The sequence below is a fragment of the Pygocentrus nattereri genome, chromosome 22, assembly GCF_015220715.1.
Source record: "Pygocentrus nattereri isolate fPygNat1 chromosome 22, fPygNat1.pri, whole genome shotgun sequence".
In the NCBI taxonomy this organism is placed as follows: Eukaryota; Metazoa; Chordata; class Actinopteri; order Characiformes; family Serrasalmidae; genus Pygocentrus; species Pygocentrus nattereri.
The window spans coordinates 23,499,465-23,525,194 of NC_051232.1; the positions used below are offsets into that span (position 1 = coordinate 23,499,465).

The 25,730-nt window shown below is 38.1% G+C and overlaps 1 protein-coding gene across 11 annotated transcripts in view; it reads right to left on the minus strand.

Moving 5' to 3' along the window:
- Positions 1–25,730, minus strand: part of nrxn2b (neurexin 2b) — an 863,803-nt gene that overhangs the window by 423,770 nt on the left and 414,303 nt on the right. For all 11 annotated transcript variants that reach the window (XM_037533024.1, XM_017697610.2, XM_037533021.1 and 8 more), the window contains one exon: positions 15,160–15,464. In XM_037533024.1, coding sequence (XP_037388921.1) covers positions 15,160–15,464 — 305 coding nt within the window. The remainder of the gene's footprint in view (positions 1–15,159; positions 15,465–25,730) is intronic.

Genomic DNA, 25,730 nt, shown 5'->3' on the forward strand with positions numbered 1-25,730 from the left:
TTCTGCTGAGACTAATACTTCATACTCTGGTTAGGACTCCAACTCCCAGAATCCTCAGGGGAGTCACATGACCATGAACTCTCAGCAATCCACCTATTCACATTCTTGCTTGCCTGATTATTGATTGTTAACACCTGTTAACACCCCCAACATAATATGATAATTATTTTTGCCTTAGCAAAAGTAATAGTGTTATGTCGCGAATAATTGTGATATGTAAAGAAGCCCTTAAATCACTAAATGAGGTATTGTGAACAGATTGTCACATCATCAAATAAATGTTAATCACTTTGATCAAAATAATGCATTAATAATAATGCATTAATAATAATAATAATAATAATAATAATAATAATAATAATAATAATAATAATAATAATAATAATAAAAATAATCCATTACTGATTCACTGGTATAGTTTTAGTGGACTGTAAAGCCTATCACATCACATAACAGCAATTTGCAGCAATGTAATCACAACATGGTACTTTGTCTGAATCATGCAGCCCCTGTAGGCTAGTGCCATGTTTCACCAACACTAGATTTTTTTCCCCACGTATTTCTCAAATTTTGCATCCTTCCCTCTCCCTCTTTCTGCAATCAGGCTTGACAGAGTAGCTGCAGGTAATAATGTAAATGCCCAAGCTGTATCAAAACACACACACACACCTACACACACACACACCCACACCCAGATAAGGTGGGCTCTACTTAACATAAGAAAAAAACGAGCTACATTACAAGAGAAGACCATTTCACCCCACTGTCTAATAGGTATTTCTTTTATTCCTTATAGTTCTCACCAAAAACACTATTAATTTGCTCACTCTGCCTTCAAACAGGTGCACAGTGTTGTGGATAATATTCCAGCATTAGAATAATTTGCTGCGTTTGCAACCGATGATTGCCTGCAGACAGCAGTTCAATCAGTCAGACATGACAGCACTGTTTAAATAAATGTTACTAGCTTATCTCAACAGTGCAGAGCTCGAGTGAATATTATGCAGGAATTTAATAGGTCACAACTCAAGCCCATACATGGAAAAATAATCAGCAACGAGAAAACGGTAATCGACACAGCCATATCAATACCTCATAGCCTGTCTGTTTTCTTTTATTCATCTTTTATTTATTTAGTTACACTGTGTTAGTATTACAATACTTTATAATGGGTGAAAATCTCAAACCATGGACTAATAGAATTCCTTGGAATAAAATGTGAACACATTAAATTACATTAAGTTTAAGAATGTATTTTCCATCTCCTATAAAGTTAGCATTGTGGAAATATAAGATACAAATAGAAACATTTAATATTGAACATATATCGTACAATCTCTCTAGCACATTATCATCTATTATTATCTCAAGCATATCATCATAAGACCTTTTAAAATTTTATAATAAGAAATTACATGCAATTGCTTTTGGTTTATTTGTGATGACCACCCAGTCTAAAGAATAACTCTAGTTGCTGAACGGAATTACGAGGGTTTGAAATGACAGTGTCAAAAGAGAGCAAAATCAGAAGAAATGCAGTTAATACTAAATGCACTGAACACTGGAAATATCAGATGGTCCTTAATCATAATGTGCAAACGTCAGAGACCATCCATATTAATTTTCAGTCAAAACTGGCATTAAAAACAAATTATTAATTAAGCATTAAAAACATTTAACAAATGCCTCAATAACTACGCATAATGAGTTCTTTCAATATTTAGTGTTTCCATCCTTTGCCTTTATAATAGCTTCCATTCTTTTTGGGATTTGAGTTTTTTAATGAAATCTGCAGTGAAATTGTCCAGACCTCCAAAGTTCAGTCTTAGAAGTTGGTTGCATTTTATGTTTCTCAAAATTTTCTCACAATCCCAGTAATCTCAAACATGTTGAGTTGTTGTCTCACAAGGGAAGGATGGACAGAAACACCTGTGGATGTTTTCAGATCTAAATAAAGAGTGCAACTCGATTTTCTCCTCTCTCTCAAAGATGATGGGTTTGAGTGCTGTTTATCTGATGGAGTTCTGGTGGTCTACCAGGTTGTAAGGAGTCCCATTTTCTCTGGTGCTTTCTCCTTTCTTATACAAGTGGATCTTCTTATACACACACACCTAAGGCGCTTCTCCTTCTGGGTCGCAGGGGGTGCTGGAGCCTATCCCAGCGGTCATCGGGTGAAAGGCAGGATACACCCTGGACAGGTCGCCAGTCCATCACAGGGCAGGGCAGGTCTTCTTATATGTAAAGTAATATCATTTCATGGAAAATGAAACACTTGTGCTTAATACCTGTTTTGACAGGAATTTAAGTAAATGGAGTAAGGTCTACATCTTTTGTACATTAAGTATAGGACATGTTAAAATGAAAGCACTGTTGTGTGGCAGTGAACCTACGAATGCGCACAGATTATCAATGTGTAGCATTGGCACACATCCGTTTATGACATTTCAAACGATGAGAAACATCTGCTGGCTCTCTCTCTCTCTCTCTCTCTCTCTGTCTCTCTCTCCCATTTCCTCTTGTCTTTGGTGGATGTGCATTGACTGCCATATACTTGTTTTCTGTAGTTACTCTCTTCATTCCTCCTTCAGAATGCAGAAATTAGAGCCCTAAGCCTCAGCCCTCAACAGTGGCCATCTGGAGTCACACACAGTGTGCACGCAGTGAAATGGTCGGCACAAAATGGACGACAAAGTGGTCTCAAAGACCACCAACCTGCACACATTCATTTAGTCCCTCAGGGGTTGTAGCTTTGAAACTGCAGTTTCAGTGTTAATGTATGGAATTATGACCCCACCAACTTCCCAAAATAGCAATAATGCATCTTAATAATAATGTGAGTCAGAACTAGTGGGGGTGTTGTTTTGTGAAATGCTTTGAAATCAAAGATACATAAATATATTAAACTCTTCAGGAGATCAAGAGGAAACTATTATAACTTTGGTTATAGTATAACTTCATTTATTTATTTATTAGTGTTTTTTCTGTTTTTGTGACCTAATGCTGTGACATAGAAAGGAAAGTTGGAGCATACATCTACATCAGCTGTGGGATATTTTCTTTCATTTTTCCTAGTTGGCAATAGGAAATTCTGAATTATGAGCTTCAGTCGGAGGCAGTGTGTTATCTAAAAATAACATCACAGCTGTGATTTGGTCACAGACATAAGCTGAAGGCGAGTGTCATAGATCATCACAGCTGTGATGTTATATGTGATAACACACAACCTCAAGTGTTCTATTGCTTTTATACAACAGTTGCATAAATAAAGTAAGAAACATATACACTGGGCCGTGAACATGGCATTTAGCATGTCAGCAGTTCCATCCCCCAAGTTATAGCTCCTTAACAAGCAGCTTGTTGCTACATCAGAGTAACGAACTCCGCTCATTCGCTGCACAGTATGCTGTACATTAAGCCTCGCCTTCTGAAGTGTGGACTGAGCCAAAAAACCGCCACAATATCAAATTTAACTTCAATTTTTGCCAGATCAATATTACTTTACTGTTTTTTTGTTCCAGACAGTATGTAAAGCATCTTATAGCTCATTTTGTTTGGCGAATGGTATTTAGTTAATTTCTGGCTAATTCCAGGTTGTTAAGCTGTTCTTCTGTTGCAGCACCCGACGGAAGCTGCTCAGTGGTGATGACAGTTTGGGAATTTAGTGTAGCGTCATCCTCAGAGTCTGACCAAATGTAGGTCAAATGTGATTTTAAAAGTATCCATTTTCTGTTTGCACCGCAAATTAAGAAGTAAAAACGTTCAAATGGCTAGCAGAATGTGGACTAGCAGGGTGTTATATTAAGAAATGCTTTGAAATCAGCACAGAAAGAAGTAGAATGGGTTGTGGCTGGCATGGATACTAACACATGTGAGAGGCAGGAGTCATATTACACTGGTTGTATGTTTAAACTTTAAAATTATGTTGCACTGGTACATTGTTTTATCTTTAATTAGCATTAGCATTTAGCTAGCAGAATCATAACATGTAGGGTGATGTGATACGAAATGCTTTGAAGTTAAAGATCAGTAAGAGAAAAATGTAATGACTTGGGTCTATACATGAGCAATGGATGGGTTGCTATGCTCTTGATTTGAGATTTATAACACAATGTTGCTATTTTCTTGGGCTTAAACTAACCATTATTTTGGCAACAGAATGAAATGGCTTGAAATCAGTGATTGGTGTATTAAAAGAACACTTTGGAAGTGTGTTTTGTGGTTATTACTACAAGTGAGGTGATAATGTTGCTACAGTTTAGACCTTAATCTAAAGGAGTGAGATATTTGGCTAAGCAGTAGCATTAGAGCTTTTTTTTTTTAAGTGTATTAATGGATTCTGACAAGTCTCTTCTTTCTTAGTTACTGTTGCTAACTCTGTCAAACGTTCAACACAGGTAACATCTGTAGCAGCTGTGTTTATGCTAAAGATTTGACTTTTTCCAAAACACCTTGTGTAGATGTAATGTGTGGTAGCATGTATGTTGGTGTGTAAAGAGCCAGTGACTGAAAACACTGAAATGGAAGAAAAAGCAAAGCAGTAACAGCATAAGACAAGAAATTACATGGGCAAAAAAAAGGTAAGAAAAGAAAAGAGAGAGAGAAATGAGGAAAGGAAAAATAACACTCTTCTATCTGAGAATCAGCCCAGACTGAAACAACAGCGCTCCGTTGCTAGGTGACAAATTGCGAGCAACGGTGCGAGCATAGGACAGAAAGTGATTGGACGCTGCTCAGAATTCTAGAGGCTTCTTCCCTGTCCTCCATCAGAGATGAACAAGGGAGGAGAGAGAGAAAAGAGGGGGAAAAGTAAGAGACAGAGGCAGGGGGCAATGAGAGGGTAAGGAAAAGAGGTAAAGAAAAAGAAGAGAGAAAAACGGACATACAGGGAGAGAGAGGCAGAGAAAAACAAGAGAAGGAGGCAGTGTTCAGGTTGAGGAAAAGACAGTGTAATTGCATTTATTAAACAGTGATGCTAGTGGAGGCGACAGTGACAATGGAGGTTTTAGAAGAGAAATAAGAGCTATGCGTTCTGTCTAATGCTGTCGTCTGGCGCGATGAATAGAGCAGACTCTATTTAATACCATTTCATCTTAGAAAGAAGTGAGGATGGAAAGGTCAGACATGCAGAGGAACACACTGTTCAGATGATTGCGAGGGGTGTACCAGTCTGTAGGTGGTCATTTTATTTATTTTTTGACCAAATTGAACTAAAAAACATGAATAGTGATAAAACTATATGATGACAAAAAGGGTTCTTTAATGGATGGCTCACTAAAGAATCCATGTTACCTCACTCATCTTACAGCTGATCAATTACATCTGAGAGGTGAGGTGTCTGAAGTGCTAGAGCTATAGAAGGCTACAGAGACTTTCCTTACTTGTTAGCTACGTTAGGTAACTCCTAAGGTAACCTGGCATTACATCACATCTCCACGGAAAACTAATCCCATCCGAATAGTACAACCCCAATTCTAATGAAGTTGGGACGTTGTGTAAAACATAAATAAAAACAGAATACGATGATTTGCAAATCTTTTTCAACCTGTATTCAATTAAATATACTACAAAGACAAGATATTTAATGTTCAAACGGATAAACTTTATTGTTTTTTGCAAATATTCACTCATTTTGAATTTGGTGCCTGCAACACATTCCAAAGAAGTTGGGACAGGGACAATAAAAGACTGGGAAAGTTGAGTAATGCTCAAAAAACACCTGTTTGGAACATTCCACAGGTGAACAGGTTAACTGGGTTAAAAGGGATCATCCCTGAAAGGCTCAGTCATTCACAAGCAAGGATGGGGCTAGGTTCACCACTTTGTGAACAACTGCGTGAGCAAATAGTCCAACAGTTTAAGAACAATGTTTCTCAATGTGCATTTCATCATCTACAGTCCATAATATCATCAAAAGATTCAGAGAATCTGGAGAAATCTCTGCAAGTAAGCAGCAAGGCAGAAAACCAACAATGAATGCCCGTGACCTTCGATCCCTCAGGCGGCACTGCATTAAAAACTATCATTCTGTAATGGATATTACCACATGGGCTCAGGAACACTTCAGAAAACCACTGTCAGTGAACACAGTTCGTCGCTCCATCTACAAGTGCAAATTAAAACTCTGCCATGCAAAGCGAAAGCCATATATCAACAACACCCAGAAACGTTGCCGCCTTCTCTGGGCCCGAGCTCATCTGAGATGGACTGATGAAAAGTGGAAAAGTGTCCTGTGGTCTGATGCGTCCACATTTCAAATTGTTTTTGGAAATCATGGACGTCGTGTCCTCAGAGTCAAAGACGAAAAGGATTGAAAAGGTTGTTATCAGCACAAAGTTCAAAAGCCAGCATCTCTGATGGTATGGGGGTGTGTTAGTGCCCATGGCATGGGTAACTTGCACCATTAATGCTGAAAGGTACATACAGGTTTTGGAGCAACATATGCTGCCATCCAAGCAACGTCTTTTTCAGGGACATCCCTGCTTATTTCAGTAAGACAATGCCAAGCCACATGCTGCACGTGTTACAACAGCGTGGCTTCATAGTAAAAGAGTGCGGATACTAGACTGGCCTGACCTGTCTCACATTGAAAATGTGTGGCGCATTATGAAGCTCAAAATACGATAACAGAGACCCCGGACTGTTGAGCACCTGAAGTTACACATCAAGCAAGAATGGGAAAGAATTCCACCTACAAAGCTTCAACAGTTAGTGTCCTCAGTTCCCAAACGCTTATTGAGTGTTGTTAAAAGGAAAGGAGATGTAACACAGTGGTAAACATGCCCCTGTCCCAACTTCTTTGGAATGTGTTGCAGGCATCAAATTCAAAATGAGTGAATATCTGCAAAAAACAATAAAGTTTATCCGTTTGAACATTAAATATCTTGTCTTTGTAGCGTATTCAATTGAATATAGGTTGAAAAGGATTTGCAAATCATCGTATTCTGTACGGTTGTACTTAACAAAGGTGGTATTAATCAAAATAGTATTGATATTTCATGCCCATTCCCAACAACGTATATCATGATAAAAAAAGTGTCTGTAATATCTTTTGGAATAAGCCCTTTCATATATAAGCATGAATATGTAAGAATTATATGTGCCATATGAATTACAGATATTGACATAATTACGTACATGAAGTAATAATATAGGCCACATGTGTGGAAGACTCAGCTTTTTTTTCATACACAGGACTGGTACTCAGAAATTAGAACAACTAATTAAAATATCCTGCAGTTGTATCCCTACATAATCCTAATACGTTTCAAATGAACACTACAGTCCAAACATCACCCACTCAAAAAAGCTGCTCATTAGACGCAGAGACATGTTGAGTTGCATAGCAACTGTGTATGAAAAACTCAATTACTTGCAAAGAGCTAAAAACAAACAGCATTTCTTGGAATACTGTGGTTACACTTTAACAACGTCATGAAATTTTGAATCAGAAATTACATAACTTCAAACATGCTGTGTGGAGTGCGTTACTTTCCAAAGTTCAAATGGTGACAGAGAGAGAGAAAAGGAGAGAAAGAAAAAAATAGAGAAAGAAAGACATAGAAAGAGAGGCAAAGAAAATGAGAGAAAGCAGGCAGAAGGTAAAGATCAGAGAAGGAGACAAAGTATGAAATAAGGAAAGAAGTTTAGAGAGGAAAGAGAAGCAAAGAAAGAGATATTCAGAGAACACCCCACAGTCATTGTGTGTGTGTGTGTGTGTGTGTGTGTGTGTGTGTGTGTTGCTATGACATGTCTCACAGGTCAAACACATCATGTGTGCATCGTTGCCATCAGCAAAGTATGAAGCAAACTTTTCACACTCCCTTTGAGCCTTACTGTGCATAAGCATCTGTTATATGAGTGTGTGTGTGTGTGTGTGTGTGTGTGTGTGTGTGTGTGTGTGACAGAAGGGGGCAGACCAGCTGCTTGCTGATTAGAGGTCAGGGAATGTGTTATGGCTTAAACACACACACACACACACACACACACACACACACACTTAAGAAAAGCATGACGTCATATTTAGCTCAGACTGCTGCTCTGACAGGGTTAACCACATGGGGGAGCTCTTGCACTGTTTCAGGTCAATATGAACTTGTATTTGTACATTTATTTATTTATTTATTTACTTTCTCTTTTCAAGCATTCCATATTCTCTCACCTAATTCTGTCTGCATCATGTTCATCATTAAGAAGCAAGCAAGTTCCAGGAGAGACACACACCCACTACACACACCCCCACACACATACACACCCACTACACACATACCCCCACACACACAAACACACGCATACCCACACACACATACCACAGAATAAGTGATCTCTTGTGAATGTTTCAGAGAAATTTGTTTGATCCTGAAACTCCTCCACACAAACGCTGCTTTTTGTTCTGCTCCTACATAATATGTCTGGAGATGTGTCAGGAAAAGCAAGACATTTCTCTTCTTACAGCCTTCTTCCTACCTCGTAGATAGTCATTCTCTCTCTCTCTCTCTCTCTCTCTCTCTCTCTCTCTCTCTCTCTCTCTTTTCCTTTCTCATTACTCTCTCCCTCCCTTCCTCATTTCTTTCTTCCATCCTCTCTCCACTTTCTCTTCATCTCTCCCTTCCTCACTCTTCTCTCCCCATTTCTTCTCTTTCTATTCCTCTCTCCTTTCTCTTGCTCTACTTTTCTTCCTCTCTCTCTCTTCCTATATCTCATCCTCCCTGGTCAGTCCTCCTCTCTATTTCTCCCTTCTTCTCTCTGCCACTTTTCCCTCCTTTCCACTTGCTGTTACTCGTTAATCATTCTTTCTCCCTCTTTACTTTCTTGCTCTCCATTTCTCTCTCTCTCACTGTCCTTTTTTCTCACTTTCAGGACTTTCTCAGTGCTGTCTTCAACATGTAACACTAGACCAGCTGCTCCACACTTACCTCACACTTCTACAGTCCGAACCATATGTGTGTATCTGTGTGTGTGTGTGTGTGTGAGTTTGAGCTGAGGTCACTCTCAGTATTGATTATCTCAAAGCTGGAGCTGTAAGTAAACATGAGGTCAGTGGTGTGACGAAATCAGGTCAATGACATCAATAATGTAGCCACCTCTCTCTCTCTCTCTCTCTCTCTCTCTCTCTCTCTCTGTGTGTGTGTCTACCCGGCAGTGCAGACGGAAAGTCCTTTTAAAGCAGCATGAGTCACCTGCAATTGATGTCACTTAGTGAAACCAATGGAGTGAATGTTTCAGTAGCTACTGTTTCTGACCTTCTTACTGGTCAGCTTCTTACTAGGACAGCACATATATAAATGATTTAATTATGTTATTGCTGCCTGAAGGAGTACACAGACAATTTTTTATGTCCAACTTCATCTCTAACTATAGCTTCCCTATACAGCATGGCCCAGATGAGGATGGATTCCCAACTTCCAAAATAATTAGCCCAAATTTCAAATTGCAAATAATTCCAAAGATACAGTCGTAAAATCGGAAAATATTAACGACTGCAAAATCTAAAGATACAGAGAAAGACACCAAATTCCAATTCATACCAAAATTCACACCAACTTTTAAAATATGATCATACATTAGTAAGAAATGATCTTAAAACCCAAGGAAATAATCCCTAATTCCAAGGAAACGATCACAGATTTTAAGGAGATGATACCAAATTCAAAGACAATGATCCCAAAGAATAAAAAAATACAACAAGTAGTCTCTTCTTAGGCATTTGAGACTTTTGGAATCTCACATGCAAATGCTTTGAGATTCTTCAGATCCAAAATTTTGCATCAGTCCATTAGTAATAAAATATATACTTATATTCATCCCCTGCATGTAAGATTCCAAAATAATGACCTCAAATTAAAACATTTGAGTATCGAAGATCTCTTCTTTCTTTCCAAAGGAATATGAAATGAACAAACCAGCCTAGGAACTGAGTAGAGCAGGAACACTCTGGGATTGCTCCTTCCATTCACATTTGACTGCAGTGCTGTTTTTAATGCCATTGATTCTTGCTTGTTTTACATGCACATTTTTCCTTATAGGGTTTTTTTTAATGAATGCCTTTTTATTTTCTTATATGCCTTCATACATGTACATTTATGTGCCTGCAAATTCATGTGTATCAGTGTATGTATGCATATGCGCGTGTATGTATTTGAGCGTATGTGTTTTTCCTCTGTATCTGTGCATCGAGTATGTAGAAGAACTCTTGGCCGCAAGTTTAAAACATGTTGGAATCCAGAACTCATTAAGCCAGTCTCACTCCACTGAACAAACAAGGACTGATGGCAAATGCCTCTGACCCCTGCTGTGTGTATGTGTATGTGTGTTCTTGTTTGAAAGAGTAAAAGAGATAACAGAACTCCAGCCTCAATCTCCAGGCAGTGCTGCCATCATGCTGCCATGGCCATGCTGTGATGTTTCTGCTGCAATAGGAAGCAATGGGAGAACATTATGAAGCACAGGGTCATTAGCTTACAACAGTCGCACTCACTTTACCACTTCAAACCACACACTCTGGGGCTTATCCATCTGTCTGACTTTTGCCTTACTAGCTTAGTTCTTTACAAGAACCAGTTCCTACACCAAAACAAACCCAAATCCTTGTGTTGTGATGGTTTAAATCTTCCAATCTAAGTTTTATCTGCTTAGAAGTTGAGAGTTTTTGCTTTCAACATGCTGTACTAATTACTTATTTAATTTCTTAGCCAGTAATGTAATGCATTAGTTACATTTAACATACTTTCCACATCAACAGGCTTGAGCACTTGTTGCACTGTTTTTAAATGTCAAAAATGAGGCAAAACAAAAGTTTTCTTTCTGCAAAACAAACACAGCAAGGACTTTTTATTCACACTAAAAAAAATCTAATTATACTAAAATAGCTCCTCTTCTACTTCAGAATATTCCATGTTCTAAGAGTTTAGAATCTGCATATTTCACAGAATTTCTGCACTTTGTTTCAATGAGCTATGAGTGTGTAATTGATACTAAATAATGCTATGCTTTTTTGGTATAGTCAGTTTAAACTGTCCACATGGACCAATTAACACCAACAATCACAAAAAAAAACCTGACAAGCCCTTTTTTTTTACTTTTTTACACCATGTGAAGACTGCTCTTTTATATTCTGTGAATATTTCATGAAAAACAGACCAAATGAAATATATAACACATTTACCTCGTTCTATGAAGATATTGTTGTGGAGATACAAGCTCTTCTCAACATGTCAACATCTCAATGTCAACAGTGACGCTAATAATATCTATAATAAAATGGTACACTACATTCTATAACAGGCTTGTCAAACTGGGGACCTTCCGGGCAAAAGTGCTGCAGAGATTAGCGTTTACCCTCATCTAACACTATGAATGTAGTTCACGAAGGCCTGGCTAATTAGTTGATGAGCTAAATCAGGGGTGTTGTGTGCTGAAGTATTCAGTGTTTTGGCCCACAAGGACTGGATCCTGACACATTTTCTACAGTTTCCAAAGGTTTTAACTATATAAGGGTGTGGTCCAAACTCCAAAGTACTTGGGTAAAATGATGAGAAATTCCAGGTTCTAGTATCTCTACTAAACTTGGAGTGAACACCTCTTACCTACAGGACTGTAAAATAAAATTAGCCTTATTGTGATACCTGCTGTAGACAGAGCAGTTATAGCAGGCTAGCAAAATCTAGTGACTGGCACACGATTGCTATGACAGTCCTGGAACGTGTCTTAATGTCAATCAGAAAACAGCAACATGATGGTGTTTTGATAGTGAATGTCACTTCACGACATTCATCACCACTGCTTATTGCACTGGCTACAGTTAACATAACACAAAGGGTTCAAATAAAGCATAACAATAAAGACATTACTGTTTTTTTACATTACATGTTTTCTGTGAAAATGTTGGGAAATGTCTAGTGTAATTTTTTCATTTGAATTCTGTCTTTTTCAGTATATTTCCAAGCTGATAAAATTAATATTAACAGGATGAGCTTCACTGCCATTTTCTTCTTAAGTTGGTTAAGAAAGACCTTTTATCTTTCAAGATGGCACACTGCAGGCTTTTGAGATTACTTAGCAAAAATCTCAAACTTTTGCTATTCTGTTACAGCTTCTTTGTTTTACTCTTCTCAAAGCGAGCTGTGCCAGTTTGCCTCCCAGATAATATGAGAGAGAGTAAATGAAATCAGGGTCGGACAAAAGCCTTTTTTTTCCTTCCCCCCACTCTCACTCTCACTCTCTCTCTCTCTCCCGTACTCTCTCTTTAGTGTGTTCTCTCTGTGCTTTTTCACAATAGTGAACAATTACAATAGCTATTATTAAAGCTGACAAGCCATTCATTCCAATTACAATTACCAAAACAGGCTGAGGAGTAAGCAAGGCAATCGTAAGTGAAATTGATTGCATCTCCGTGCTGTTATCTGCAACCGCCAATTGACAAACTGGTATTGAGCCTTCGCCACCTTCTATTTACTGTGTGTTTCTGAGTGTGTGTACACTCTTTGGGCATTTGTGCTCACTAAGGCTATTTATTAAAGTTTAATCTGTTGGGGCATTTTTATGTGAGACTTTTGTGCCTCCATCACAAGATTTTTCATATTCTTTTGTGAATGAAAATTGCAGCATCAAATATCGACACATTAGAAATTTGACTGTCACACTTTGGCGTTATCCATTCTACTAAACAGACACATGTAGAGCACATATGTGAAATAATCAAAACGACAGATTTTACAACGTGCTTTGTGGTTACGTTATTGACACATGTAATTTCAGTAACACGCTCAGTGATTTGATTATGGCAAACATTTCAACCAAACACAGGCTCTCGTACTTTTTGTTCAGGCTTCAGCTCTGCATGTACTACACATTTTGAAGCACTAGGACTGATTAAATTGAGCGTATAGACATTTTAACCATTTTTATTATATTAATATTTAAATATTATAATATTTTATTTAAAAGTTGAATATTTCAAAGGATTAATACATTTAAATATATTTTTTTAATGCTGAGATCAGATTACATGAATTCAGCCCAATTTTGACATGATTTTGATGCAATCGACAAATATCTAACATAGGGCCCAAATATGAGTGATGGAAACAATGAACGGGTCTTGTAATGAGACATAATTGAAGAGCCATGAACAGCCATCCAGATGTTTTTTTTCTTTTTGTATTTATATTCTTATATGACACAGTCTCTCACGTTAAGCAACAGGATAATGCAGTGCCGTCTGGTGGACATACGTATGTAAACAAGGCAACGTGAAAGAGAAATGCTGCTGTTGCAGCTGCCAGGTGGAGCAACAAAACAACAATATCCCTGCCTTTTTGATGTTTCCTCAAGGGAGGTCTGTGACGAAGTCCAAAAAGTTCAGTGCTGGTGAGAAAATGTTTGTAGTCTGTTTACATACAGGGAACCTGTATAACCTACAGTTAATAAATATACCTTATATTACCACATTAATTAAATTAATTACCACATCAACCATTACCACAAGTTCTCTTTGAAGGAGAGACAACTCATACTGTCCTCTACCTGGCCAAGGAATGGGTTCCCAATCGTTTATTTTTTCACAAAAACCGCCAGCCTCATGAATAGTGCTTCTGATTGAGCTTCCTGACCCTGCTCACCGATGACCAATGAACTAACGCAAGGATATGAGTGATGACTGCTTGGCGTCAGTGGTGCCGTTCTCTTGGCCATGGCACAAAATCTATGGCACTATGATTGCCTCATTTGACAAGGTGACAAAAAATTGCATAGCCTGATCCTGGCATTAGATATTACCACTTCTGTTTCAGGCACTAATTTCCCCATAGTTTTCTGTACATTCAGATTTCAATGACAATGTCTTCAGTTTTCCCTTCTGCAACTTAAATCCTTATAAAATATTCACTTCATAATACAATATTTATCCTCTTCTGCTTAAGAACACATGCTATAAACAAAGTTTAGAATCTGCTTTTTCCACAGAATGTCCTTCTTCTTTCAATGAGCAACCTGTGAGAAATAATTAATATTGATTTACACCATTCTTTTGCTGTTGTCAATGAAAACTGCAACTGTGGGCTAAGCTCCATCCACATGGACCAATTAACACCAACAATCACCAACAAATCCAAAAGTGTGAGAAAGTTGTCCCCCATTCACACTGATGAAAAAAAGAAAAGCACTCATATTTACATTTTCTGGTTTTTTGCTCTTTTACACTATTTGAAAACACCAGCAGATTCTACATTGTGTGAACATTGAATGAAAAATGAACAACTTAACACTGCACCAATTTGTCTGAAATCCTTTGCTCTGCTTAGATATTAACAGTTCCCTTAACCTTAGATGGAATATCAACTTCTAATTTCCCCACATCCTTTGTGGTTGAAACATTTACATCTTTTTTTCCAGACTAGATTTGATTTGTTGGAATACTCAATTAAGTAAGTGAATACTAAGATGTGGTTACAATCAAATTACATTGCTAGCGTGGCATCCATAGTGCCTTGACTTATTTAGAAAGGTTACACTGCCTTTAACATTATGCCTGAGCTTTAGGAGAGAGATAGTTTCACAGTGAATAGCTACAAATGAACTACGATGAAACTCACACAAGTGCTCTTAGATAAAACTTTTAATTGGAAGGCATGGGTCTCTGTGTGTTTTGGAACAGGTGATCACAGTGAGGGTCCTTAGATGGTCTCAGACCTGAAATGTTGCTGAATAAACACATGGGCAGCACAGGGGAACCAAGAGAGACTGAATCAGGGCCTACAGAATTACTGAATATCAATTAGAACTGGTACAAGTCAAGTGACCCTGTAAAATTCAATTAGTTTATCTGTTCATTTGGTCCTCTGACCATCCATCCCTCCATCCATCCATCCATCTAGTCCATCTATCATTCATTTATTCATTCAATCATTAATTAAATATATCCATCAATCCTCATTCACCCATCCAGTCATCCATCCATTAATTCCTTCATTCATCCATCCATTCATCCATCCCTTTATTTACTCACTTATTCATCCAAGAATGGCACACCATCTGAATGTACACTGTTTAGTACTGTACCATTTATTCCACAGTGCTGCCCAAGAGTTACAAATAAAAATCAGCATGTAAACAAACCTCACAATGACCTTTCTTATTAAAGTAGCCACAGAGTTGCTCTCTTACCTGCCGCAGATTTCGCGTGACCTTCACATCGTGCCAGGCATTGTCGTTAAACTTGCCATTGACGGGTTCAACGAGTGCCTCGAAGGCTCCGGAGCCGAGGTTAATGACCAGCCACACGGCGCCGCTCTTCAGAGACAGGTTCACGTAATCCGCAGATTTCCCTGTGTGGAGCATGAGGCCGTTTCTCTGCAGCGTGCGGAAGGACAGGGTGATCTCGTCCGTGCTGCTCTGGATGGGTGTCATCGAGAGGTCATAGCAGAAAAACTCATTGCCTTTGAATGTGGCCACAGATTCCTCTTTACCTGCTGAAAGAGGAAAACAAAAAGTTCATTTAGGAGCAATATTTAGAAAAAAAACTGAAAGCTACAAAATACAAATGATGAGAAAAAGTACTGAAACACACAGTTTTCAGCTATGCAGCATATGTTTTGCCTAGCTGTCTTTTGACATTCATCCATTACATTAGGCAAGCGTGTGATGAGTAAAGTTTTTACAGAGCTAATTGGTGGGACATAAGCTTCCACTACTTGCTAGCTATGTTAGCCTTGTGATGCCCATGTAAAACTTCAGACACCAAACATGTCTTGGTTGTATGGCAAAATTTGGGGTAAGGAGATTACTGTGTAAATCTTTTAACCCCTTAATGGCCACAATATCAGTGGATCCAAAATAATAAGCCACCACATATAACAAGCCTGGGATTTTAAGTGGTTAAGCTGGGGGTCATTTCATGATGTACATACATATATGTGTAACAGTAAATGTGTAACCTTTGTTTAATAATAAGATCTTGAGTGTTTTATGAAGAAATTTAAACAGCACAATGGAGTCCAACTTATGAATATATGGAGGGAGAGTCCACAGTCTGAGTGGAAAACTACTGAAGGCCCTAACACCCTCAGCACTTTGGCGATAGGCTGTAACTGACAGCAGGCCTGCAGCAGATGATCGTATGTTATGTGGAGGGATATAGCACTGGCAGAGACCGGATAGATAGGAAGAAGCCAAGTTATGGAAGGCTTTAAATGTGAGGTACAAAATTTTGAAATAAATCATACAGGAAGCCAGTGGGACTGAAGGAGTACAGGGATAATGTGCTAATTGGACTTAGTATGACTAACAATATGAGCAGCAGTATTTTAAATGAGTTGGTGTGTGTGAATGAGTTTATCTGGGAACCCAGAAAGAGTAGCATTACAGTATTTAATCCAGCATGTAACCAAAGCTTTAACAAAGACTTTCTATGCTGTGCTGAGAGATGGCTGGGCATAACATTGCAAAATTAAGGAGATCAGAAAAGTCAATCAAGGAGATATCTGTAATACTGTATGTGGTTTGAAAGTAAACATATTGTCCTGTATTATATAATACGACCATAATTGTTGTTGTATTTAAACACTGTGAGTATTGTAATAGGGTTATAATTCTCAAGCTGGGCAAGCCTCATGGAACTGACTGTGGAATCAATCATTACTGTTGTGAATATGAGCTGTTGCCTAAGCAGGTTTCCATTAGATGTTATCAGAGGTTATAGAGTCCCTTATTAAAGGGTCTCTATAAAATTGCAACATATTGGGTAAAATGTATATTAACCTCTGTTACAAGCTTAAAATAAAAAATATGGAATGAATCTAGAACAGTCCAAAACTATGATATGAACTGCTGTTAGCTTTGTGCTAACATATTATTAGAATCCCATTCATGATGGCAGAAATTATTATTGTAGAGGTGCTTATTTCTCGTGTTTTTAATTGAGTTTTTACATTTATGGCACACACTAAAAGCCTTGCACAAGAAAATCAGTTCATGACTGTTTGAATAAAGTAAAAATATGTATCCCTATTTCATGGATAGTGTTTGAGAACTACAGTGAAAGCATGATTAAACAATGCACCGCTAGAGGCAAGATGAAAGGTTGTCTGGCCCCCGGCGTGCACAACACCTATATAACACACACATGACAAGCATTTTGATGCCTGATGACAATATCTTGTGGATGTGGTTAAATGACTCAGTTTCATGTCAGAGAGAAACACTGCAGGGGGCTAACTGAGTTTACTACTGGAGAAGACCCTCATATCAGAGTGTATTTACACACTTTCTCTCCCATGCACACATAGCGCAAACATACACTCACACAGAACCAGAGTATAATAATAGAAGTTAGAACAAGAACAAACCTGGCCTGCTCATTTTACAAGAGTGATGAGAAAGTCACATGACAGTATATGAGGTTATGAAGAAACTCCATACTCTCTTTCTCTCTCTCTCTCTCTCGCTCTCTCTCTCTCTCTCTCTCTCTCTCTCTCTCTCTCTCTCGCTCTCTCTCTCTCAGACTGAGCATAATCACATTCCTTCAAAAAAAAAGACTGCAGTGTAACAAGAGACTGATAGAGTGAGATGGAAAGAGAGAGAAAGACTTGTTAACAGAAATCAGATTCTGTGGAAAAGCATGAAAAACGGTCTACATGCTGCTGATGTAAGGAGAACACACCGTAGAGAAGTGGAGCAAAGGAACAAATTTCAATTATGTATTAAGTGAAACAAACCAGTTTTTGACCTGTAAACAACAAATAACAGACATTTATCACTTGTACCAGATTGGAGGGGCAAAAATAGAAGGAGAAAAAAATAACAGACATTTTTTTTTCACCGGCTGTCTGACTGTCTGAAGAAGGGGTGTCAAACACTAAAAGGGCCATATTAAACATATTCTAAACGAATTCATGGGCCAACTGCTTTTTTACTGAATCAGCCATTTAAAACATGACAAAACGGCAACAGCAAAATAAGCACTGAATACGTAAACCATTCAAGAACAATTTTAAATAAAAACAAATTGTTTTATATAAAACACTAGACTACATTAGCTACAGTTAACCGTAAACCTCTTTAATTGTCTTTTAAACCTGCCTGTTTGCTTAACCAAGCTGTCTGGCATCTCTTCTTTTTGTGGTGTAAACGCTGGCCTGTACATTATTGGGGGTGGGGGTGTGATTTAAAGTCAGTGAGCCCTGCAGAATGTGCTGTACATGATTTTCTCCCCTTCTCTCCTCTTTCTGCAGTACCGAACTAGAGTCTGTTCATCCTCTCTGATGCAGAAAGGGGATTTTGATTGACTACCTTACAGGCTCTCAGAGCCATGTCACCTTCCCACCTCAAATTAAGTCAAATTGAATTCTTACCATCTGATTGCAGTACAATTTCCGAAATGCACACTGCTCCGGCTAATGTGGGTCCTAGTGTGGAATGCTAATTAGGTGATTCAGATTGGACGATTACACACATAGTCACACTTTACAGCTAAGCATCCTTCAGTCGACACCTGAGTGTGCTCAGGACACCTTCATAGACACAGGCATACACACACGGAGGATGAGAGTGAAATTACAAACTCTGTCCAATCCCACTGAGTGTGGTTTCCATGGCAACCCACAGCTTTCCCACAGGAAGAAGTAATGCACAGTCCCGCTACTGATGAACAGGTGAAAACGTTGTGGAATCTCAACACTCCCATTTAATTGGCATCAGATTACAATCACACAAGCATTCCACAGGATTGGCTGAGTGGCCCTACTGTCAGACTGATGTTAATTAGGCCTGGAACTGTCACAGTAAACTTCGCAACTCCTTTTTTCCAAATGTTTCTCTATATCATTGGAAAACAGCAGCTGGCATTTCAGTTCTGTGGACATTTCATGATGATTAAACTAATAGAGACAAAAATACACACACACACACACACACACACACACACACACACACACACACGCACACATTTTCTAAGCAGCATCTCCCTCAGGGTCACGAGAGAGACAAAAATATTGAAATAAAATGATTACATAATTGACATTAAATACATTAAAATTAAGAATATCTTTTCCTCCTCTAATAAAGTTACTATTTCAGAGACATAAAACTTTATTAAGACTGTGACAAATTGTTTCTATAACTAATTATCTGATCTAACTAATCTGCTATGCCTCCTGCAGTTGCTATCACTTTCGGCTGCTATCATAAACTCCTTTTTCTATGGTGTAGTGAAATAATAGATGCCACCTCTTCCTCTATACTTCGCATCACAATCTATTAAGATGACCATGTGCATCGTAGAAACATTATAGCGCATTAAATACAGTCCTTATTTCAGCAAGGAAATGATGCACCAAAAATAAATATCTACACTTGAATTTTTTTAGAATCTTTTTACATAATCTATAAAATATGTGATACTGGTGGGGATGTTAATCACTGTGGTTGGTCTGACAGCCTGCCTGATGATGAAATGCAATACAAGATACAGAAAAAGAGTGACAACCGAAATAGCAAACCAGCCATCAACTGTCACAGTGCCAGGAATAGTGTGTTCACATGGCAGCTGAAGAACACAACAGAATGTTGAGCTGATGCAGAATACACAGAACCGACAAAAATCACAAGAGCCTGATCATAACCTTGATAGACAAGGGCTTTGAAGGGGGCTTCACCAACATTAAGTGCTGTGAAGTTGATTTGGTGAACAAATGGATAGTGTTGTTCTGTGTTTGGTTCCCTTGATTGTGTCCATCTATCTTGCAGCTGACCATCCTTTTCCTCTTTTATCCTCATCTGTTCTAAGCATAAATGTTCTTTCCAGTGAACTGGGTGACAGTGCTCTAGCTGAGGAAGACCTTCTCATAATATGTTCAAAACAGCAGCGCTTTAGATTTACTTTTCTGGGCTTTGAGTAAGAGGTGAGGCCTGATTTGGTCAAGGATCCACTGGTTTGTTTTCTTTGCTGTCCAAGGTACTCTTAAAAGTCTGTGCCAGCTATAAGCTCAAAGGCTTCCATATTTTGTCTGATCCTGCTTTTTTACTTTGCAGCTGACAAACTAGACAATTCTGATCTTTGTTAGTAGAGACACATCCTAACATTTGAAGATCTTTACAGGCACCTTCATTCTGTTTCTGCAAATCTGCATCATATTTAATGACCGTTTGATAGCAAAGATACAGCTCCTCCAAATTTTTTCTTGCCCTGTAGGAGTACAACTGACAACAGAAATAAAACAAACTAGCTAGTGAAACATTATCTTTAGCTAACAGAACTTTTTCACCAAGTAAGAGGATATTTTACTGCATGTAGTATTTTCTCTGCACATGAGATGCACATCTACATACTTAATTTGACATTTATTATCTACATGCTAAATTGGGGTACTTATGCTAACTTATATAACAACCATTGGTCTTGTCCACTGGATGATGCTAACATTGTTGCCCCCAACTTTGAGCTCCAACTTCACAATATGCTGAACTGATTTTGAAATTTCACACTCAGTTTCACAACCAGCCCGATGAGTTAAGACTTTCTTGTTATGAGATCACATCTGGCCCCACAAGACTTTCTACATAAGAGAGAGAGAGAGAGAGAGAGAGAGAGAGAGAGAGAGAGAGAAGGAGAATATATCTTGATGGATGAGGGAGAGGCTAGTTCCCAGGGAGAAAAGCAAAACCCCAGTAGCAGTTTCAGTGATAAATGTTTTTCACATAATGGAATCTCTCTCTGTGTTTCTCTCTCTCACATGTGAACATATACAAACTGTCACATGTAAGTACAATGTTTTATCTATACACTGCATTGAATATTACACTAAGAAGTCCTGTTTACACCTGGCATTAACATGCATCTAGTCTGAGTCAAAGAGGATGCTAAGAACATGTATGAACGGGATCCAACACATCTTGCAGATGCATTATAATCCATTCACTCAAACCACTTTTGGAGATGGTCAGGAATGTATATTTCTATGTAACATCTCCATGTGAAAGCTAAAGTGTCCCAGTCAAAAAGACAGACACAGTAAATACACTCTGCCCCTTCCTCCAGTTATTCTGCCCGTACGTGGCCATTGGAGATGCTTTCCAGACAGTAAACAGTTATACAACAGACAGTCTAGTTGTGATCAGATGACTTGAGACAGATGATCACATCGGGTATAAACAGCGCCTAACCTGCTTAACTAAGTGCAACCCAACAGATCATTCTTCATTGGGAAACAAATAACTCAGGACTGCTGTCTCACTAAGCTTTACTCCCATTCTGCTACTGAGCCCAAGGAAGTACGTGAGAGTAGAGATGGATGAAACTCATGAAACTAACTTGGCTTTTACCCTCTGTCTAGAAGCATGACTTTCACTGGAGTCTAGAGGAAGGGGCTTATGATCAGAGATCTAATTATTATTATTCACAGAATGCAATGAAAACAACAAAAAAGCTAAAATGTTTCTTTTTTAAAATGGGCTTAAAAACTCACAACATTATCAGTTACAACTGGTTTATAGCCATAAATGTACATGTAACTTGTTTTTTTTTCATCTATTTTGCTGAGTTATTATTTATATTGTTTTCATAGAACCAACGAAAGAAACAGCATTTGTTTTTTGTAAATAAAGTCAGTGATATTACAAAGATTCTTCTCATATCGTGCACTGTGCAGACACAAGGCCTCTTTAAATTTACCAGAAAAAAATATCTTCACTACCTGGTCAACTGTAAAATAAAGTTCTCATTCCCAAGTTTAAAAGTGATTTTGATTTTTTTTTGAGAACACTCACTGAAAATCTAGCTTCTGTCATTTTTGCTTTGATTTTCTGTGAATTGCTTCTCATACCTGCTTCTAATGGCACCTCAATCACATGCATGCCAGTGAACACACAAACATGTACTCCTCCATCTCTCTCCTTCTGTCTCTTCCTTTGCTTGTGATTACTGTACATTGATCAGAACCCTGATTGCATTTAGAAATGGCTAAAGACTCCACCACAGAAATCTCTCTGTTTGCAAAGAGAGTGAACACTCTCTGTTTTGATTTACCTCGCTGAACCCTATTCTAATTCTGTCTGTCTCAATACTGTGCTGTTTTTATTGCTGTCTGTTGTCTGCTCTCAGGGAATATAATCATGTGGCAATTCACAAACAGTTCCAACAGAAAAGGTTTATATTTTCATCTTCAACAATATGTTCAACAAATAATAACACTGCTTTATAGCTTCAACATTTCAGTCACTTCCCAGTAAGTTTCATCTCTTACTGTCTTTTATTTCTGTCTGGTTCACCAACTCTTATATTACTCATCCTTTTCTGTAACCTCACAAAGTCTCCACGATTTCCCTTCTGATTTTTATGATCCAGAAAACACCCGATGTTCAAATACATGAGCATAGTTTGGGAATTCAGTGCAATAACATAATATTTAAGAAGCAGAGAAAACTTTGGGGCAGATCTACTAATGTTTGGTGCAGTCACAAACCCTGGCTTGCCATTAAAATCAGCTTGTTAGTTCAAGACCCCAGTCATTATGAGCATGATTAATTATATCATATAAAAACACAGTATGTGATGTCACAGTAAGCAAAAAGCACTATGATTTCCCATTCACACCTTTTAATGCCTTAATAAGGTGAAAATCTGTACTTTCACCTCAATACACCTGCATTTATGACTATCAAAGTGAAAAATATTGGGAAGCAATCATAACAATGAGTCAGCTAGTCAAAATTACCAATAGGTATCAGCCTATAAATACTACCTTTAGAATTACACGCTATCCAATGCCTGTAAAAAGTCATATTTTTGGCTCCAACATGGCTATTGTTGTTGTTGCTGTTGTTGTTGCTGTTGTTGTTCAGAAACACTCATCCAACAGAAAGGAAGCCTGTTTACAGCAGGAGAGAAAAGGTCACCTGTTGTTTTCCCCCCATATCTGGCTGTCAGATTTTGTCATATGTTTGTTCAAAAATGCGAGTTATCAAGATGAAATAAGGACTTGAGCTCTTGAAATAATGAAACTTTCTCAAAAAGTGATCATTCTTGCTAAGATTAGTCAAAATATTGAGAAAAGTTGGCATCATTTGTTATTATTTGGACTTTCAAATAACACATCTTACACTATATAAGTCTGTCATCTTTTTCCTTTAATATTTTCATATATAGCTCTGCTTAGGTGTTGCTGTTTCACTTGCAGTTTTAGCTGCTTGTATCACCATACTGTGTATGTGTGTTCAGTCCAAAAAAACTTAAGTTCACTTATTAAGTGACAATTTTTTTAAAAATTGTAAATTATTGACATATCCAGGTATATAAATGCTATACCAACAATAAGACATGTTTGGATATATGTACATTTGTGTAACCATTGCCTACTGGAAAGTTTGGGATTTCTAGACTTTGCTCAGTACATGTACCAGGAACATTAGGCATGTAGTACATGGTAGTGTAGACCAGGTACCCGCTGCCTGGGATTTTTTTTTTTAACTCCAATGTCATAGCAACTCTGCCCCACAAAAAAAACCAAAGAAAAAACAACAAAAAGACCACATACTGTTTTCACACTTTGCAAAGTTGAAGCAATTACAGTTACTCATATGTGAAACTTACCAATTAAAGCCAAGTAATATTGTGAAATGAAACATGAAACAGGGCAGAAACTGGCAGCATCTGCAATGTGCCATCACGGCCAGAGCCTCAGTTATAGGCCATATTATCCAGACACTACCTGCAAAGACCAGACTCAAAGTGCAGCTAAACGTTTATTGTGCCCCAGGGCTGATGATGATACCAGTGAGCGCACTTTCAAGAGCAACTGCACAGAAAAAAAACACTAATTTAAAACACCATTAAATCAAATCGGTACTCTTGCCCTAGCAGTCTGCGGCCATGCTTTTTGTTCATCAGGAATGTGAGAGACATACCACCATTAGACGGGTCAGGAAAGGTCACAGACAGAGGAGAAGAGGAGGACTGTGCACTGATCTGAATGAATAGAGAGCTAATGAGGGAATGTAGAGAGAGACAGAGGAGGAAAGAAAAAAAGAGTAGATAGGTTTTCACTGACTACATATGCATTTTGAAAGTGCTAAAAAGACAAAAAAGTGTTTGCAAATTCTGCTGCTGGCAGCTCATTTCCATCAAACTGACTAATGGTGATAGAAATGCTTTGCTTAATGAAACCTCCTGCCACAAGCTGCTATTGTATACGTTTAGCTTTCTTGAATGAACATGTATTTGACATGTTTCCATGAATCATTTCATGTATATGATCATTTGTGTACATGCTTGCTTCTCTGATCATTTCCACAGCCTGCTGAAAATCCATAAACACTGAAAAACAAACCCACGATTAGCTAAAACACTGGGCAGTTTGTTCTCATATCCTACCCAGTGTTTCAGCTAATCACAAGTTAACAATATGCTACTATAGTGAAGGTGCAAAAATGCAAGAAACTAACTACTAAATGTACAATGTATGGGCAAATGTACAATGCATAGAGCAATGAATAACAATCCTGGTTTGTTTTGTTTTAGCAGAGGCACATAATTAAAATCATTTCACAACACTAAATTTAAGTGGATTTGCATCATTTTTCCTGCCAAAATGATATCACTACACCTTTGAGAAGTGTCGACAAATAATTAATCTGCCAAAATTGAACGGAAGCAAAGTTTTGACTGTATCTATGAAATATTTTCAATATTTGTCATTTTCATCATCATCAAATGTTTAAAGTGTTAAACATTTTGAATGGAAACATTTCTAATGTGAAAGACAGAAAGAGTCAGAAAGGTAATGAAGAGGTTTTTCAGAGGATCTATCATTTTCATTTATTCATGTATTGAACGTCTTGTTTAGATGCTTTGGCAATGCAGAAACTGAAGAGGGTGATGTTAATAAAGAAGCCTCTTTAAACTCAATTGAACTCATTTAGGAGAGACGGAGAGAGAGAGAGAGAGAGAGAGAGAGAGAGAGAGAGAGAGAGAAAGGAAAAGGAAAAAATATGGCAGGGGAGAGAAATTTATAATGCAGAGAGAGAGAGAAGAACAGAAAAAAAGAGATAGAGAGACAGAGACAGAGAGAAAGAGAGAGTTGTGTCTGAAGCCTCCTCATTTCCAGAAGTGATGCTTGTAAAGCTCTACAGTTCTAAAAGCGCCGAGTGGGATTACAGCTTACAGCCGTGACCTTTCATTCTCATCTCTCTCCTCCAGCTCCATCTGCACCACATATACACACTTACATACACTCAAAACATATACTCAGTCCACCTCTTTGGAAATGACAAAGGAAAGAAAACCAGAATGAAAAGTCTGTATAGTTGTTTGAGACTGACAGAGAAAGGTTAACAAAAAACAGCTCTTTCCACTCCTTCTGTCTGTGTCCAATCGGCATCCAGCATCTTCCTCTCAGGTTATTACAGCTATTACACTAATCAAAATTCAGGAAATGAAAAATAACTCTCTGTCATCACATATGGATGCATACCTTGTTGTGGTGCTCACTAACACTATTAAATGGCTTGCCCTCAGAATAACACAGAAAACAGTTCTTTGCTATGCTGTCTAGAATGTGTGAGGCATTATTATAGCCAAAATAAATATATGAATAAATCTGTCTTTCAGTCTGAAGTGCGAATACCTCCCAGATTCCATAAACCCAAAATCTTGCTGGTAAACAGCCTAATAATTAGCTTGGCCATTTAGGCTGGCACGGACAGCACAGCAAGCCAAATGAAAATGCTTCCGAATACACCACACT